Source organism: Leucopleurus acutus (assembly GCF_964270905.1).
Source record: "Leucopleurus acutus genome assembly, chromosome: 7".
Classification (NCBI taxonomy): Eukaryota; Metazoa; Chordata; class Mammalia; order Artiodactyla; family Delphinidae; genus Leucopleurus; species Leucopleurus acutus.
The window spans coordinates 106,048,754-106,066,070 of NC_139150.1; the positions used below are offsets into that span (position 1 = coordinate 106,048,754).

Genomic DNA, 17,317 nt, shown 5'->3' on the forward strand with positions numbered 1-17,317 from the left:
TCCCTGGGCAGCCCCAGGAATAAATTCTGTCTCCAAGAAGACTCTCTGAAGTGGCAGCCCTGCCACAAGGGAAGTCTACCTAGAGCTCACAAGACGACTCAGCCAGACACCTCTGCGAAGGAGGATGCATCCACCTACCACCCCAGAAATAGAATTTTTCTATTAGCGCATGCCCATCAGCTCTCCCACTTTGCAGCTACAGGGACCAAGAGGGAGGATTTACAAGGAAGCTGCACAGGACACACTTTCATTTGGGGGAGAAACAAGCATCCATTAGTAGTAGCAAAACCTAAAGAACAGCAGCAGATTTTAACCCCTTCACGTCCCACATGCATTTCCCAGGCAAAACCAAATGATACTTTTAGTTCTATATCTACATTCCACATACAAAGATTTATGTAAAAGAATGTTTCTGAAAGTATTATTTATAGTTTGAAACAGCAGAAATAATAAATGTCCACCAGTAAAGGAACAGTTAAATAACGATGCATTTATGATAGACCATTATATACCTAAGATACTTTTGAAATATATTTAATGACAATATACTGTTACTTCACAAAGATATCATACGAGGTATGACTCAAACACACACACAGAGTGAACGCACAAAGCAAATACAAAAAAACTGGACAGTAATTATGTCTGGTATTGGGATTAGAACTGATTTTTTTTGTCTTTATCCTTTTTTCCAAGTTTTCTAGAATGAACAAGCTTATTTTTATTGAAAAATGAATCTTACGACAGAGTCATAAACATAAAAGCTTGAGAAGCCTGAGGGGCCTTAAAAACAGAAGACCATCCAGAGTGCTGGTTCTCAGGTGTGGTGGCAGAGACCCCTGCGGCTCCTGAGGCTCTTGTGTAGCATCGAGGTCAATATGATTGTCATTAATAATGTTTTGCCTTTTCACTCTCATTCTCTCACAAGGGTTCACTAGAATTTTCTAGAGGCTACATGACTTGTATATCACAACAGACTGAAAGCAAAAGGGGACAGGAGAATCCAGCCCAACAGGCAGACGTTAAAGAGATTTGCAAACATAAAACAGTGCCCTTCTTCTCTTTATCTTTTTTTTTTGAAACATTTTCCAAAAAAGACCTTTTAGGGGCTTCCCTGGCAGCTCAGTAGTTAAGAATTCGCCTGCCAATGCAGGGGACACGGGTTTGGTCCCTGATCTGGGAAGATCCCACATGCCGTAGAGCAACTAAGCCCACAAGCCACAACTACTGAGCCCGCGTGCTGCAACTACTGAAGCCCATGCATCTAGAGCCCGTGCTTCACAACAAAGAGAAGCCCACGTAATGAGAAGCCCGTGCACCGCAACGAAGAGTAGTCCCCCCCCTCCGCCATTATAGAGAAAGCCTGCGTGCAGCAACGAAGACCCAACGCAGCCAAAAATAAATGAAAATTAAAAAAAAAATCTTTTAGTAATGTTAACGTCTAATGGGTTTATATTATTTTTTATTTAATAATTCATTAATTATTCACTTAAGAATTAAATATTTTTAAAATGTCTTAGTTTTAACTTCTATTATAGCAAATATCAATAGATATAACCCGCATACACAAAAGCTCTCTGGGGTTCTAATTTTTAAGAAGTCTTGAGACCAAAAAGTTTGAGGACTGCTGGCTTAGAGTACTGTAATCTAACCCTAAGCCTTCAAGCCCAGCCACTGTAAGACAGACCTTGGCCAGAAGGTAAATACCAGACAAAAATAACGCAAAGACTCTGGGTCACAGCCTTTCACTTTGAGATGAGCAAAATGCAGAGGAAATGAAAAGCACCATCATAAAACATATTAAACAACCAAAATAACTAGAAGTGGGGATGGTTAGTGCCATCAACCACAAAACAAAAACTTGGCCCCTTTTTGGAGGGGAACTTGCTTTCATCTCTCCCTCCCAATCAAAAATAAATAAATAAATAAAAATCCATCATCAACGCCAAACTACTAAAACGAAACAAAAAATTCCAACACAGGCAATATTAACCTGATGGGTTAGGCAACTGGAAGTCTAAAGCAAAGAGCAATTATTTCAGTGTTCTAGCAGGAGGCTTCAGGAGGACAGCTGGTCAAAAAGAGCCCTGGCCGACCTGCAGGAAGACGGAGGTGACCCCCCAGAGACCAGCAGTGACAAACAGGTGGGCGTGGGGCAGGTCTCAGGGTCAAGGCTGCTGGTCTACTCCCACTGGACTTGAGGGAGGAGCTTCACGAAAGATAGAAGAGCGTGCTGTGCACTCCCCAAAGCCAATCCCTTCCTTCTCTGGCTCAGTGTCAGAAGGCATAAAAGAGGTAGATTTATCTTTTATTTTGGTAATTTAAAATGGGAACAGACAAGCTTAATGTGGACTGTTTAATCACAGTGAGGATAAACTTGGGCATGGGAAATGCCAGAAGCTTATTAGTAAGACTGTTTCTTTGTAGATGGATAGTAATTTTGTTTTCGTCTTTAAAAACTCAACATTCTCCCTTCTTTTTGCCTTTTGTATTGAATACTGGCATATATGAAATAGGTCTCTTACACCAGCGGTCCTCAAATTTTAGCAAGCATTGGCTCCCGGGGAGGGCTGGCTGAAACCCAGACTGCTGGGCCTCACCCTGGAGTGCCGATTCAGCAGGTCTGAGGTGGGGCTGGAGAACCTGCACTGTTAACGAGTCCCCAGTGCTGCTGCTGCGGCTGGTGATGGATTACACGGAGCCCCGCACTGCGATCCCCACAGGAAGGCCGTGGGCTGGGTGCCCCATTGCCGCAGTGGCACAGATCAACTGGGGGCTCTACTCTGACTTACAGGACAAAATCTGTGACATATGTTAGGAATGACCTTTGGGGCACAAAGGGCACATACTGGTGATCACCTAGGTTTCCTCACGGATGGAAAAGACCAGGTCTAATTGAGTAAGTGTACCTATCTCATAAGATGGGTGAGACAGTCCATGGGAAGTGCTGAGTACAGATCCTGGCCCATAGTGACACCTCAATAAACATATTATTTGCATTACAATTAAATGGGGGAGCCAAAGGGCTGGGCCAATGAAATATGGAGAAAGGATAACCTGGAATTCAGAGCTGAAAGAACTTTCTTCATTCTCTTGGGTCTCAGTAGGACGTGGCCTCAAAGGGAAGAGCAGAGGAGAGGCCAGTTCCCTGCTCACTGTCAGGTGTACTAAGGTCGTGAGGAAACTCCTGACACAGGTAGCCCTGGCCACCTCTCTTGTGAAGGAGCTGTTATCAGAGAGAAATGCAAGTCAGCTGCTGAGCCGAGATACCAGGGCGTGAGCAGCTGCTCTCACAAGCTCCAACGAAAAATGGCTATTTTCCTTTTAAAGAACTAGCAGACCACAAACATCCCAATGACACTCAAAGCAGTCAACCTGAGGAACCATACATATCTCTCCACCGGTTTACTGCTTACCATAAGCAATAAACTGCCCCTTTAAAAAAATCACCCTTATAACTTTCCCCACGTCATCTCTCCAGCCTGGGCTCCCCTCAATCCGGCCACATGCCGTTTGCTGAGGGGACACGTGCTGTGACGGCTCCCTCCCCAGGAACCAAGAGTGAAATGAAAATGGATGTGAAATGTGAACGATCATCTACTTCTATGTGTCTTAGTGAAAAACACGACCACTTGCTAGTTTTATCTAGCAAACAAGTCTTGCTAGTTTTATCTTGCTGAATCAATTTTCTCTAAATTAGTTATGGAAATCTGTTTGGATCTCCTTTGTCTATTGCTCTATTTTTTAAAAAATAAATTTATTTATTTATTGTTGGCTGCACTGGGTCTTCGTTGCTGTGCGTGGGCTTTCTCTATTTGCAGCGAGTGGGGGCTACTCTTTGTTGCGGTGCGCGGGCTTCTCATTGTGGTGGCTTCTCTTGTTGTAGAGCATGGGCTCTAGGCGTGTGGGCTTCAGTAGTTGTGGTACACAGGCTCAGTAGTTGTGGCCCATGGGCTTAGCTGCTCCGTGGCATGTGGGATCTTCCTGGACCAGGGCTCAAACCCATGTCCCCTGCATTGGCAGGCGGATTCTTAACCACTGTGCCACCAGGGAAGCCCCTGTCTATTGCTCTTAATTTAAAAAAGAACAACTCAGGTTAACTGTGGAAAGGACTGAATGTACTGGACACTGGGTCCCCACTGATGGCACCTGGCCTTGTTCCACCACCAGCCTTTGTTAGGGTCTTGGAAATGGGCAACATTCAGGGCCTTAGCCTTCAAAGTCCAAGATCTGGCTACTCTTCTGAGCTCCAGAGAGAACCGGGGGACACTGCTTTAAAGTTTTCCTACTTCTTTTTCCTGTTTGCTAAAAACATGTTCAAGCGTCTCCGGCGGCAACAGCAAGCCAAAAGCAGCGTCCTCAGAGCTCGGCACACCGTCACTGTGGCAGCTGGGCTACATGCTTCCCACTGCCCCTCCCCACACCTGTCACTCAGGCGCAACCCACCTCAGCTGTCCCACATGCACGACATGCTTTTTACCTTTTTTCCCTATTAAAACAAGCTCAGATATCATAGAACTAAAAAATATTAGACTTCAGTAGAATAAAATCTTTAAGTTATACTAAAATGCATGCAAATAGTAATCAAAGTTTACATTCCTTACTTTTTGGTTACTCTCATCTCCTCCATCTATCTCTGAACTTGGTGAAACTTGGCCCTCACTCATAAATGGGGTCCAGGAGGGACGAGGAAACCCACACCCTCAGGTGGTTAGAGACAGAGCTGACGCTGGCTTACCTGTTCTCCACGCTATGGCCTGCGCCCTGGCCTCGCACACACATTAAGCTTTAATATAAGCAGTGCTCCAGCAGGCCTGATGTTGACAGCTGTTACTTCATTACTGGAAAAATGAGGAGGTTCTGAAAATCCCACCTCTCTTCCCAGTTACTTGCTTAAGGGTCGATGTGCTTTGGTTCATCCATGTGTGATACAAAACCCAAAGAAAGCCACTGCTGGGACGGTCTTCCGCAGACTCAAGTGGAAAACCCGGTTGTGACCCTGGGAAGCAGCACAGCTCACCTCTGGCATGATTTCTATCTTCTCATACCGACGCTTGAAGGGCAGGGCGAGGACCTCGGCGCGCCGATAGGACATGGCGGGTGGCTGGCAGTCAATCATCAGGTCTATCCGGTGGGACTGCGCTGGGGGCGGCTGGGTGTACTGCTCAGGACAGACCACGTGGAGGGGCTGAGGAACCAGCGTGACAGAGGCAGGTGGGGGCAGAAGAAGGAGGAAACAAGAGGAGGCTGTGAGGCAGGAGGGGGCCGCGTCCTGAGCTAAGCCTCTCTTTGCAGTGCTCAGGCTCACCATTTGGCCGTTTCGAATTCTCGTCCTGTCAAACCCAAGTAACCAGCGAAGTGGGGGGAAAGAAGAACAAAAATTTCAGGGAAAAGCCCTGATCTGCCGGCCATGTTGATGAGCAAGGGATTTACTGTCTTGGTTTGCATTTATTTTTTCATTATATTTAAGTCACTTTGATGGTGACAGCCATGGGTCTACCCTCAAATGACCTCTGAGCCCCTTGAGGGCAGTCTTGTCGTCACTTCCCATCATCGACTTGGTACCACTACTGGCTGATGAGCAAGAACTGTGACTTTTTGTGCTAGTTTGGATTTCTGGTCTGGATCTGCAGGTCTACTGGTACTACGCAGTGCGCAATGGTGAGGCCTTATCCTCAGCTGTGTAGGACACACTGAATCGGATAGAATTTTTTAATTTTTTAACAGATGTCTCTTTTTATTATCTTGAGAGAAAACCAATTAGTAAGTCAATGTTTACTTTGGCCAAATACCACCCAACTGCCAACCGAACGTGGCACCCAGAGGGTCAAGGCATTGTCACTGCGTTTACTGAAGAGTCTGGACTGAGCCTCAACTTCCCGGAAGAACAAGGCTTCCAACAGACCTGACGGGTTGCGTTTCAAACCGCACTTGTCCTTTAGGACTGACACCTCTCCCCCTCTTCAGACTGCCTTTCACCCTCCTTCCTGCCTGGTTAGCATCTTATAACTGTCTCAAAGCCAGTCGACTCCACAGTCACTGCCTGAGGACTCTCCCCAGGTTCTCCTCCCCTGCAGTGGAGACCAGGCGGCCTCCTGTTTCCCTTATTCACACACCACCGAGGGGCTGCGGAGTCTGCCGTGGTTCAGGGACAGAGGGTGACATTACTCAGGAGTGAAAACAACAGGCTCTTAACTGTTTCTTCCAGCAAGTTGACAGGCACACAGTGGTGTATCAGATCGCTCATGGAAATCGGAAGTGGCTTAACTGCTCCAACCATGTCTAGAGAAATGCCCAGCAAGCTTGGGGTCACCGTCAGCTGTTACCCCTGCGCTCCGGAGGCCTCCAGCTTTCTCTGTTTCCTGCTACCCTTCCTTAGAGTTTCCTGTTAGTGCCTCTCCTCCTGAGGTCAGGGGTTCTGTGAAGAGGAGGAAAGTGATCTCCCAGCTCAGGCCGAGAAATGTAGGGAGCCAACCACACCTCGCTCAGCGACTAGGGCCCAGGGCACCCCAGTGCTCACGTAAGGTCCCGGGCACACCGAGGTGATGGGACATAGAACCCTTCCTCTCGCCTGTTCCGAGCTGTTTTCCTCACCAACTGCCACCACCCCTCCAACCCCGAAACACGGGCCACCCGAATGATAAGTGACCCAGGTGAGTTTTTCCTCCCCATTCTCCTGGGCCAACAGTGCTCCTTTCGCCTATGCTTTACCCCAACTACTCCCTCCCTTTCTCTAAGGCAGAAAATGCAAAATGAAACAAACAAAAAAGCAACAACCACCAAACCAAAACAATCCGCTAACAAGAGCGTAACACTGTGGTACTAACCCACGCGTGCAACAAGGGCCCAATATATGTTTCAGTTCAGCTGTCTTTCAGCTTGACGAGTATGTTTCTAGAATGATTTTTTTTGGTGGTGGGAGGGGGTAATTTGCTTTTAACTGGACACAAATGGTCCTCATCAAAAATGAGACACTGTTTACACTTTCTTTTCCTCCCACTTTTGATTTCTTTAGAGGAGAAACTTCTTTCAGGGTGTAAAGCCCACCGGTTTGGAGTCTGGAGGGTACCGGGCTGAGCACTCCGCAGACCGAGAACGGGTGAGGAAGACAAGCAGTGCAGCTTGCCATCCTGGCCCTCACACCGCAGACACAATCCGCACAGAGATGCCAGGACCGCGGGAGCCGCCAGCACAATTTCCCCATTACCTGCACTTCCTTGAGCAGCTTTGACACTTGGATGAAATTCAGTCTTGTATCAATGGGGCAGTATATGCATTTCATGGCCAAGGGCTGGTAGGGAGCCAGTGCTTCCAGGTATGAGAAGTCGGGTTCTAAGGGGAGCACAAGAAAGAAAATTTTAAATGCAGGCAACCGAGGAACGGCCCAGCGAGGAAGCAGCTGGCATGGTCGAGGCCCAGCAGACGGGCAGCATGACAGGAAAGGCACTGAAGGTTACAGGAGCCAGATTCCCCATCACGGGAGAGAGGAGTGATTTACAAATAAGGAGAGGGGGAGGCTGGACTGAACACTGCAGGATGGATATGGAATTGGAGGGACGGCGTGAGCGCCAGGTTTTCAACACAGATGGAGAGAGAGATGAGACAAATGAGGGGATAAATAAGTAAATGGGTGAGAAAGGAAAGCTCTTCTTTACAACAAAATGCCAACTAATAAATGTAAAAGAAGCGATGAAATTGAAAAAAAAATTCATCATTTGGCAACCATCACAGTAATAATTTATTTGGACCAGAATCAATAGATGCTAAAAAAAATTAGATAAACACCTGGGGAAGACCAGGATAAGTACATAGGCTCAAAGTGTCCCCCACAAGATACTGATCGACACAGAGCGGTGACTTCACAGTGGAGAAATCCGGCACAAGCCACTCAAACGGAGCGCTCAAAGGTCACCCCCAGGTAGGAGACAGACCATGTGCCTCCTACTTGACAGGATGCACCCAGAAGAAAAAAAAGAAGGATCCTGACCCCGTGTCAACAAAGTGCTTGTGCTGAGGCTGCGATGCCCCATCAGCAGAGCCAGTGCAGCGCCTGGGAACCGTCCTTGCCACGCTGGCTGGTTTGTTCTCTGCAGAGCCGCTCACCACGGCCAGCCTGGCGGGGATTGTTTGCTCCGCAGGAGGAAGCTGCCCACCTCGGGCCAAAAGCAGTGGCTCATTCCTGGTGTGAAAAACGACACGCAGGTTCCTGACACAGTCTGTGCCCTGCGAGGACGCCACTTCCTACGGCCCCAGCTTTCCACACACCGCTCCCAGGAACTTACTCGGTGACCTCAGGGCAACTCACAGAACTTCCAGATTTTTTAAATGACCTCCCCTGCAGTGGATCCTGTCTACCCAGGAAGAACCCAGAGACCACCCAAATGAGGCCAGCACGGCTGCCTGGGGGATAAGCGGCTCTCTCTGTACGGATACTGTGTGAGCTACAACTCCCACAGTCATAATACAACCAGATAAGGTGGCCCCAAACCTCGCAGACATTGTCAACGACACAACTTGTGCTCTGGAAGTGAACACACCAGTTTAAATGTATACTCCTTACCCAGATGAATGTCTGGTAACGAATGCCACGGACAATCACGTAGCCCTTGCTTTCTTCTTAGCTGGCTGGAGGGACGTTTGGAGTATAGCCACGCCTCTTCTGTGTCTCTGTAATACTGTACCCACTGTCACATCAGAGCCAACATCTCCTCAGAAAGAACAGGAGAGACCCCCTCAGTCCTACTACAGACAGCGTTCTCTGGATGACTTCCTGCTTAGCAGAACTTGGCAATGGTGAGGCTCTGGGTAGCGTGAATCAACGTCTTAGGGCCTGACTTCCTCTGCCTGTGGCTGAAAGGAGGTCTGCGAGGGAGAACAGCAGCGCCCGATGGCTGCTCTTCTGAGCGCCCCCGGCACTCACGGCCAGGCCACGGTGGCACCCGCTTACTGGACATAAACCACCTCACATGACACTGACATGAGAAAAGGCCACGCAGTGACCACGATGGATCAAGACAAAAGTAAGACCCTTCCTAATCATGCCTGAACGTAAGACCACAGCATGTCTGAACCACAAAACAAGCAAACACTGCCCTCTCCTGGCTCCATTCTTCTCACCTTCTAGACAAGAATCACTAAGATACCCAGCCAGAGAACTACTGCTTCCTGATGGTACCCAAGCCAGGACAAGGAACCCACCTCCAAAATCACGTAAGCCAAGGCCTGTAAGTTCTTCTGAACGTGCCCGGCGATGCCTCCTGCCTCCCCATGGCGGTTCCCCCTCACTGCAAGGAGTCAGTACCCCAACTTTGTTCCATTACTGGTGCGTTCCTGGTGGCCTCTGGTTGGTCCTCACAACAGGCTGAGCACAGGGAAGGGCCCAAGCATCCCTGACCCCAAAGCTTTGGGCATAACTCGACTCTCCTCCATGGCTCACGTCTTAAAGGTAATTAGAGAACTCTAAGAAGGCTACTGGTACTTTCTCAACAGGCTTTTGTGCCAGGCACTATAAGGAGTGCTTTCTTATAACATTTCACTAAATGCACAGAGCTGCCTGAGGATGAGCGACCAACAACCCCATTTTACAGAGGAAAGTGAGGCTCAGAGCGGTGAGTAACCCGGCTGAGGTTACAGTAACTCGGACCAGATTTCAGATCAAGGTGTTTTTACTTCATTGCCCTGAGATTTTCAAATCCTAAGGCTGTCTGAAGACCGTGAATTGATAAAATAAGATAGTGATTAAGTAAAACCCCTAACTTGCCCTCATTTAAGGATCAGTTTTATTCTGAGGGGTTGGTCTCCACAAGAAAAACGGCAAGCCAGAGTAAACTACAACCAAAGGAGAGAGATCCACCTCCGTAAGTAAGTCCTAAAGCAAGTAAAGCAAGACTGATTATTAGAATGATTATTAGAATTCCTGCCGTTCTTGAACAGCTTACAAAATCCTATCCAAAGTAGTTCTAGACCAGAAATCTGTCTCGGTGAAAATCTACAAAAACAGATATGAAAGCTCTGTCCAGTGCACAGTGATCTAACAGGACATTTTGCTTTGTTCTTACCCTTTCCCTTCCAGTTGCTTTATCCTTTGGTATTTACAACAGAATAGGGATCATATTTATACCTTATAACTTACTGTCAAATTCTTCCCAGTGTCTCTACCTGGTAGGTACCTCCTACCAGGTTATGCAGGGATGGTCCCAGTGGGAAGGGCAGGTTTTTGTTTTGCTGGTTTATTTACCTGTGAATATGACAGTGTTGAGACTAGATTTTCCCCAGAGCTCCATGAAATGGACCACGTCCCCGAATCGGAGGGAAGGGTGTCCAGTGAAAACCACACACGGCTGTCTGAAGTCGTTGCTGAAGTCTCCGTGGATGCTGGGGTAGTGCTTCAGCTTGTTGGTCTGAATGAGCTAGAATGCGTATCAAAAGCACATGAAGAGATGTTAGCCTACCCAGGAAGGAAGAACCACAGCATGGGAGAGTGAACAAATTAAAAATACAAGATAACGCTATTAATATTAGCCAAAGATCCAAATTCTTTACCTACAATGTGACTTTCTCAAAAGATGGGACCTTTCGGTAAAATCACCAAACTTAATGGAAACTTCTTTTCAGGTTGTTATGTCCTGATTCTGCCTAACCCTTCCTTTATAGCTTCCTGACACTCCACGCTCCAGGCCCCAAAGTCCCCAGATTAGTTACTGTTTGAAGTACAAGTTTCCCAAACTCCGTGCACCACCGAGCTCTGTCAACAGTAAACACTTCACACAGGAAAAACTGTTTACCAGCACAGGACTGCCTCTTGAGACGGTACAGCTGTGTTAAGTTACTGTGGCGAGGGGCAGGGGACTTAATAAACACAAGAACAAACTGGCTTTCGGCAATGCGGGAGATGTGATGTCCTCGCGACAGAGAGCTATAGTAAGAAGCAGGCCACGCACAGTCTCAAACCTGTCTCAAAAGTGAATGTTTTGAACCAAAAAGGTCTTCCTTCTAGCACAACACTTGGAACTACTCTCCTAACGCCAGGCCCGACCCAAGGCAACGCCATATACAGTTACAACCACAGATGGCATCTTGTGGCACTGCTCAGAAGTTCTTCCTGCTGCCTCAGCCCTGCCCCCACGGCCCCACTCTAGCAACAAAAAGATGGCAAACACCCATACTTCAGAGACCCTAAATATCAACTAGTAGTGCCCTGAGATGCTGTCTGATGGGTAAAGAATTGGTCTGTTACCCAGCTCAATCCTGTAGCCACGCATAACGCCTACGAAGGGAGCCCAGCCAACAACTCCAAGCCCACTGTAGTCACCCCAACGGTGAGGATGTGGCCAGAATGGGGCCGCCCACAAATGGAAGCTGACTCTCTTCATCTTGAAGATTTAATCTTTAATTCAGAGAGACTGCTTTCATTAGCAAGACTACCCTGGAGATCTTAATTAGGTGTCACATGCTTGGATGGGATATGAATAGTAAAGATGCAACAATCACTGCATTCCCACTTCCCTTCCAAGTTATATACAAATAAAACTGACATTCTTTGTATAACCCATCTGGCCAAAATCATTACTTGCCCCAGTTAAACAGGTGAATGGCTGACTAAAGGACTAGTTCTACTGTATCCATAGATGTCAAGGAGATGAATGGGATTCTAAGAGCAGCAGGTCTTTGCACATAAATTAAGTCACTTTTTAAGGCAAACAGATTTTTTTTTTTTGCCAATCAGATCTACTTTTCCAGCGGACTTACTACCTTTTTGACCATCCAGAATTACCTTTGTGCTGATTTAAGGTCCAAACTGTATAGGCAATGAAGCTGTAGGGTAGGAATTCTGTAAAGCAATTTTTTAAATCAGTACTAAGGGCAGAACTGTATGTTCTCATGGGCACTGGTCACATAATACCGATTATCAACTCCAGCACGCCCTAATATTGACAAGTGCATTTCAGGAACCCTGATCATGCACCTATGGTCTTTTCACATTCTTAACTGTAAACGGGACAAAGGTCATCCATGACATACTTGTGGGTAAGAACACGGTAACACCCTTAGAGAACACGTTCTGAAGAAAGGCTAATTCTTATTAGGGAAGAGGCAAATAGACTTTCAGTGTTTTGCTACACTTAATGTTTTGCTACACTTAATTTTCTGACATGAGATATCTAGCCTGAATTTCACTGTAGTAATGACAGAGCTTGCAAAAATCTTGGCTGCTGTAAGAGAGTATAAGGACTGCAAATAACTTCCTCAAAACCTTCCACTTGACATTCTGGTTCATGAGAGACCTGTCCTTTGGAGTAGGAAAACAGTAGTCAGATTTAAAATAATCAGCAGGACAACTGCTGCAATGTTCTTGAGCCGAATAGTTAACTGCATAGCAAATAAGTCAACAAAATCCCTATGCATAAGTACCTGCACAGACATCCCTAACTTGATGGAATTTTTACAAACTGAAAACTTCCACGTTCCCATATGCACATCAATAAACAGCATTACCAGCTCCTCAGAAATCCCCCTTTGTCCCCTTCCTGGCCCCACTGCTACCTCCAGGATAACCATTCTCCTGGCTTTTAATATCACAGATGAGTTTTCTGTGTGTTTGAACTTTTATATAAATAAAATCACACCATATCTACTTTTATATCTGGCTTCATTCACTAACATTATGTTTGTGAAATTTATCTACATTGTTGCAGATAATCGGAGTCCCTTCATCCTCTTTGATGTAAGGTGTGAATATACCACAAAATTCATTCACCCGTTGATGGACATTTGGGTACATTTCAGCACTATTACCAAGAGGGCTATGAAGATTTCTGTGCGGATCTCTGGGTGACACACCTGCATTTCTGTTCAGTACAGACTTTGGGAACGAAACAGCTGAAGCACAGAGGACGTCACAGTCCTAGGTTCAACTTTACTGTCAGTTTCCTAAAGTGGTTATACCAATTTACACATCCTTTTCAAAAAACAGAACAAAAAACTGGGAGTAACGCTATTGTCCAATAGGAAGGGAATGGTTAAGTACACTATAGTATGTTCACATGATATGCTATGGAATATTAGGTAGCAATAATAACAGTGAGGTGCACAGATAAATGTCCAGGATACACCCAGCACTGGGTGAAAAAAAAAGCAGTAGAAACAAAATTGGGCACACACAGCCACATAAAATCACTCACTGGTTCTGTGAGGAAGGGGGAATTTTTCTGTTTTCTAAACTGCAATGTTCTTATTTTCATCATTAAAAATTTATACCAATGACAGACATGACCAAACAAAAAGAAGACTTTGGCAATAAGTAAATCATTTATGCAAAAAAGTAGAATAAAATTCCTCACTCGGTCAATGAAACAGAGGTAGGCTATTAACTGAATAACATACTGGTAATATAATGTGTTAAGAAGAAGAGAAAGTAACGAATCTTGAGTCACAGTACTTCACTGCCATCTTACAAGGGAAACAAAGGGCCATATCAAACTACCTTCGGATTTTTAAAAGCTAATGACCTGCTATATCCACCCATATCTATTTATCTACATTTTGTTCTTGCTCTGACCCAGTGATTCCATTTTCTTACCTCTGCATGAGGAAAAGGCGGTTCTGGGAGATACACCTTAGTCTGTTTGTTGTGACAAAGCCTTTTGAGGAGGAAAAACAGATCAGCAGGTTAGGCAAGGGCGTACAGTGGCATCTGTTGCCACCTAGTGGTAGCAGCGCAAATACTTAATACCGAAGTTTTTTTGAAAATTTCCTGTCAGTGTATCTCACGGTGAATAAAACACCAGCATTTATAGCGTAATCAGGACATAAGTCACTTGTGAGCACAGTTTTAACCTTTGAAATTGCTCAATACATTTTTTTCTTTAAAAATAAGCTTCTTATTTTGAAGTACTTTTAGATTTACAGAAAAGTTGCAAAGACAGTACAGAGTTCCCATGTACCTTTTAGCTGGTATCCCACTATGTTTGTTAAACTAAGAAATAAACATTAGTACTTTACAGTTAACTAAACTCTAGACTTTACTCAGCTTTCACCAATTTTTCCACTAATGTTCTTTTTCTGTTCCAGGATCTAATCTAAGATACCGTATTGCATTTAGTTGTGATCAAAAAAAAAAAAAAAAAATTTTTTTTGGCTGTACCTCGCAGCTTGCAGGATCTGAGTTCCCCAACCAGGGATCGAACCTGTGCCCGCTGCAGTGGAAGCACAGAGCCCTAATCACTGGACCGCCAAGGAATTCCCTAGTTGTGATCAATTTTGAGGAGAAAGTGATACACTTTTTTGTTTTTGAGACATAGCTTTTCTATTTTATACATGCACCATTTCATTAATAGCAGAATTGGTAACTCAAACTGGAGAATAATAAATCTCTCCAGTAACTCTATCTTAATCTAGACACCATGAATGTTTTAGGTAGTCTATGTTTTTCCCTAGCCAGGTATGACATTTAAAATATGGAGATTTCTGGAAAAGCAAACGTGGCAAAAGGTTAACAATTGTTAAATCAAAGTACGTGGGTGTTCTGTAGCTCTGACATTTTTAAAAGTTGGAAAAAATATATGTAGTGATTATGTTTGTTAAAGCCTGCTTCTAAGAATTCTATCAAAATAGAACTAAAGCATTTCAACAATTCTAATAGATGTTACTTTTGGCAGAATAATTCAGAACTCTGGGGCTTGGATTTTGTCTGAACTTCATTAATACAATTATCTAATGTTTCCTTCTTTAGTTTAACTCGATTTCAAAAACATTACTTTATATCCTTTTTGGAAGAAGTTGTACATATGGGAACAAGATACTTTTGAAGGGTTACTTATTAATAATATCTAAACAGACAACAGTACTGTCTTTATTTCAAACTCAGGAGGAGAGACAAAAGTTCTTAGCTTAAAAGTTTAATTTCGATTGTTGCAAAGGATAATATGCTATATCACTTAGCATCAATACATAAAGCTGTAAAACTAAAATACTTCTGTCAAAATAATCAAAGAGCTAAATGCAATGTGGTACCTTGGATTGGATCCTGGAATAGGAAACAAGCATTAGTGAAAAAACTGGTGCAATTTGAATAAAGACTGGAGTTCAGTTAATAATAGAGTGCTCATGTTAATTTCTTAGTTTTGGTACAGAATGCATGGCCATGTAAGATGTTAACGTTGGGGGGAAACTGAGCGGAAGGTATATGGGAGTTTCTGTATTATCTCTGCAACTTTTCTGTGCCTAAAATTATTCACTAAAGTAACAAGTTATTATTCAAAAAACAAAATCAAAGACGAAATTGAAAAAAAGTATCACAATGGGAAACAATGTCTGCAGATATAACAAAGTGTTAGGACCTTTAATACATATATGGAGTTCAAATAAATAGATAAAAGTACAACACCTCTGATAAGTAAATGGGCAAAAAAGGAACAATTTACAGATGACATAAAAATTTTTCTGGAAAGCAGTTTAGATTTGTATAATGAACATTAAAAGCTATTTATACCCTTTGTTCCAGTAATCTTATTTTTAGTAACTAACCCAAAGCAAAAGACGTAGTCATATATACACAGAATGATATTAATTGAAAATTTATCACTAAAAGGAAAAAAATTGGGAAAAGCCTGTCCACCCCTTCAGACAATAGTTAAGTAAATTATACTACATATAAATGATGATTAATGATGTAATAATGCAGTCAAGCAATAATTATGGTCTCAAAGATTTTATAATGCTCTAATCTAGTATTAAAAAATTTAAAGGCAGGATTCACAATTAAATATGCAGCACGATCCCTATATAGAAAGAAGAAATACATCCGATTCTAACAGTGATATTATTTCTGGACAGTGGGATCACGGGTTCAGTTTTTTTTACTGTTCTCTGTTAACTTGTTATCTTTTTCTATAGTAAACATGTATTACACACATATTAAAAACAAATATCAAAAAATAAAAACTCAAAAACAACCTACTCTTATTTTAGCAGTCCTGAATTCTACCCAATCAGACATTTTGACAATAAGAAAAGCATGTAATGGGTCAAGAGTGGACTTGAAGGGCACACACCCGGCTAGGACACCATCCACAGGGGCCCACAAGGGCTTGCCCAGGAGCTTGTAGTTTTCAATATTTTTAACTGAGGATCTGGATGAAGAAATTCAGAACATGCTGATTAAATGTGCAAGTCATCCTTAGGGTGGACTACCACTTATTCAAGATTATCTTCCTGTGTTGGGGGAGAAAAAACTCTAAGCAAAGGATAAAATTCAGTGGCTACCAATAAAAGTGAATTTTTATTATTAGTCACTAACAATAAGTCAAATATAAATAACAACGAAAAGTCCTATGGACAAACATGAATAATATGCACATGGGATGGAGAAGCCTGCCTGGATCTAAAAACAGAAAAAAAGGACCTTCACCACAACTAAAATGGAGAGAAAAAAACTGTATTTAAAAAGGTGGGGAGGGGAGGGTGCACACCATAATGCTGGGATATGTTGTACAAATGACGTATGTTGTACAGAACGATGTACAAATTACTTTTTTTTTTTTGTGGTATGCGGGCCTCTCACTGTTGTGGCCTCTCCCATTGCGGAGCACAGGCTCCGGACGCGCAGACTCAGCGGCCATGGCTCACGGGCCCAGCCACTACGCGGCATGTGGGATCTTCCCGGACTGGGGCACGAACCCGTGTCCCCTGCATCGGCAGGCGGACTCTCAACCACTGCGCCACTAGGGAAGCCCAAAAATTCCTTTTAAAGTAGAAGCTTCGTAGAAGAATACTGTGTCTATTAGGCTATCACACCACTAAACGGGATTAAGCACACCCTATATATATGTATGTCACAGTCCCATCCTAAGGCACTACTGGATCCACTGTAAAAGCTAAGTTGCTCTATTTCTTCCTACCCTGACTTTTTTTGGCCAGGCGAGTTAGATTCAAATATCCATCTAAATAATCCTAAAAAGGCTCACCCACTTCATATTGTTCAATAATTTACCCATCCTAGGATTTGATCAAACAATTTCCTGTTGTAGTAAAACTTGATTTTGCCAAATATACTATTGAAATGAAAAAATAAGCTAGTTTTTCCTATCAGATTTGGTATTATAAATTTTAGACAACATGAGCTTGGACTTTGAACTTTTTTTGGCTTTTACCTTTTGTAATAGATAGAGGGTAGCATGTGAGAAGGTAAGTGTATAATAGTTTTGTTACTGATTTTCAAAGTGCTGGCTAAGCTATGTCTTCGCTCTCCCACCTTCCCTCCTTCCCTTCTTAATAACAATTCCTCTAAACTCTGGCAATATCACAGATCTGGCTTTCA

General features: G+C 43.9%; 1 protein-coding gene across 2 annotated transcripts in view; it reads right to left on the minus strand.

The window, feature by feature from the left end:
- Nucleotides 1–17,317, minus strand: part of INTS9 (integrator complex subunit 9) — a 109,923-nt gene that overhangs the window by 10,561 nt on the left and 82,045 nt on the right. For both annotated transcript variants that reach the window (XM_082842628.1, XM_082842627.1), the window contains exons 11-14: nt 13,580–13,640; nt 10,238–10,409; nt 7,208–7,332; nt 5,021–5,188 (exon numbers count right to left, since the gene is read on the minus strand). In XM_082842628.1, the coding sequence (XP_082698754.1) occupies nt 5,021–5,188; nt 7,208–7,332; nt 10,238–10,409; nt 13,580–13,640 (526 nt within the window). The remainder of the gene's footprint in view (nt 1–5,020; nt 5,189–7,207; nt 7,333–10,237; nt 10,410–13,579; nt 13,641–17,317) is intronic.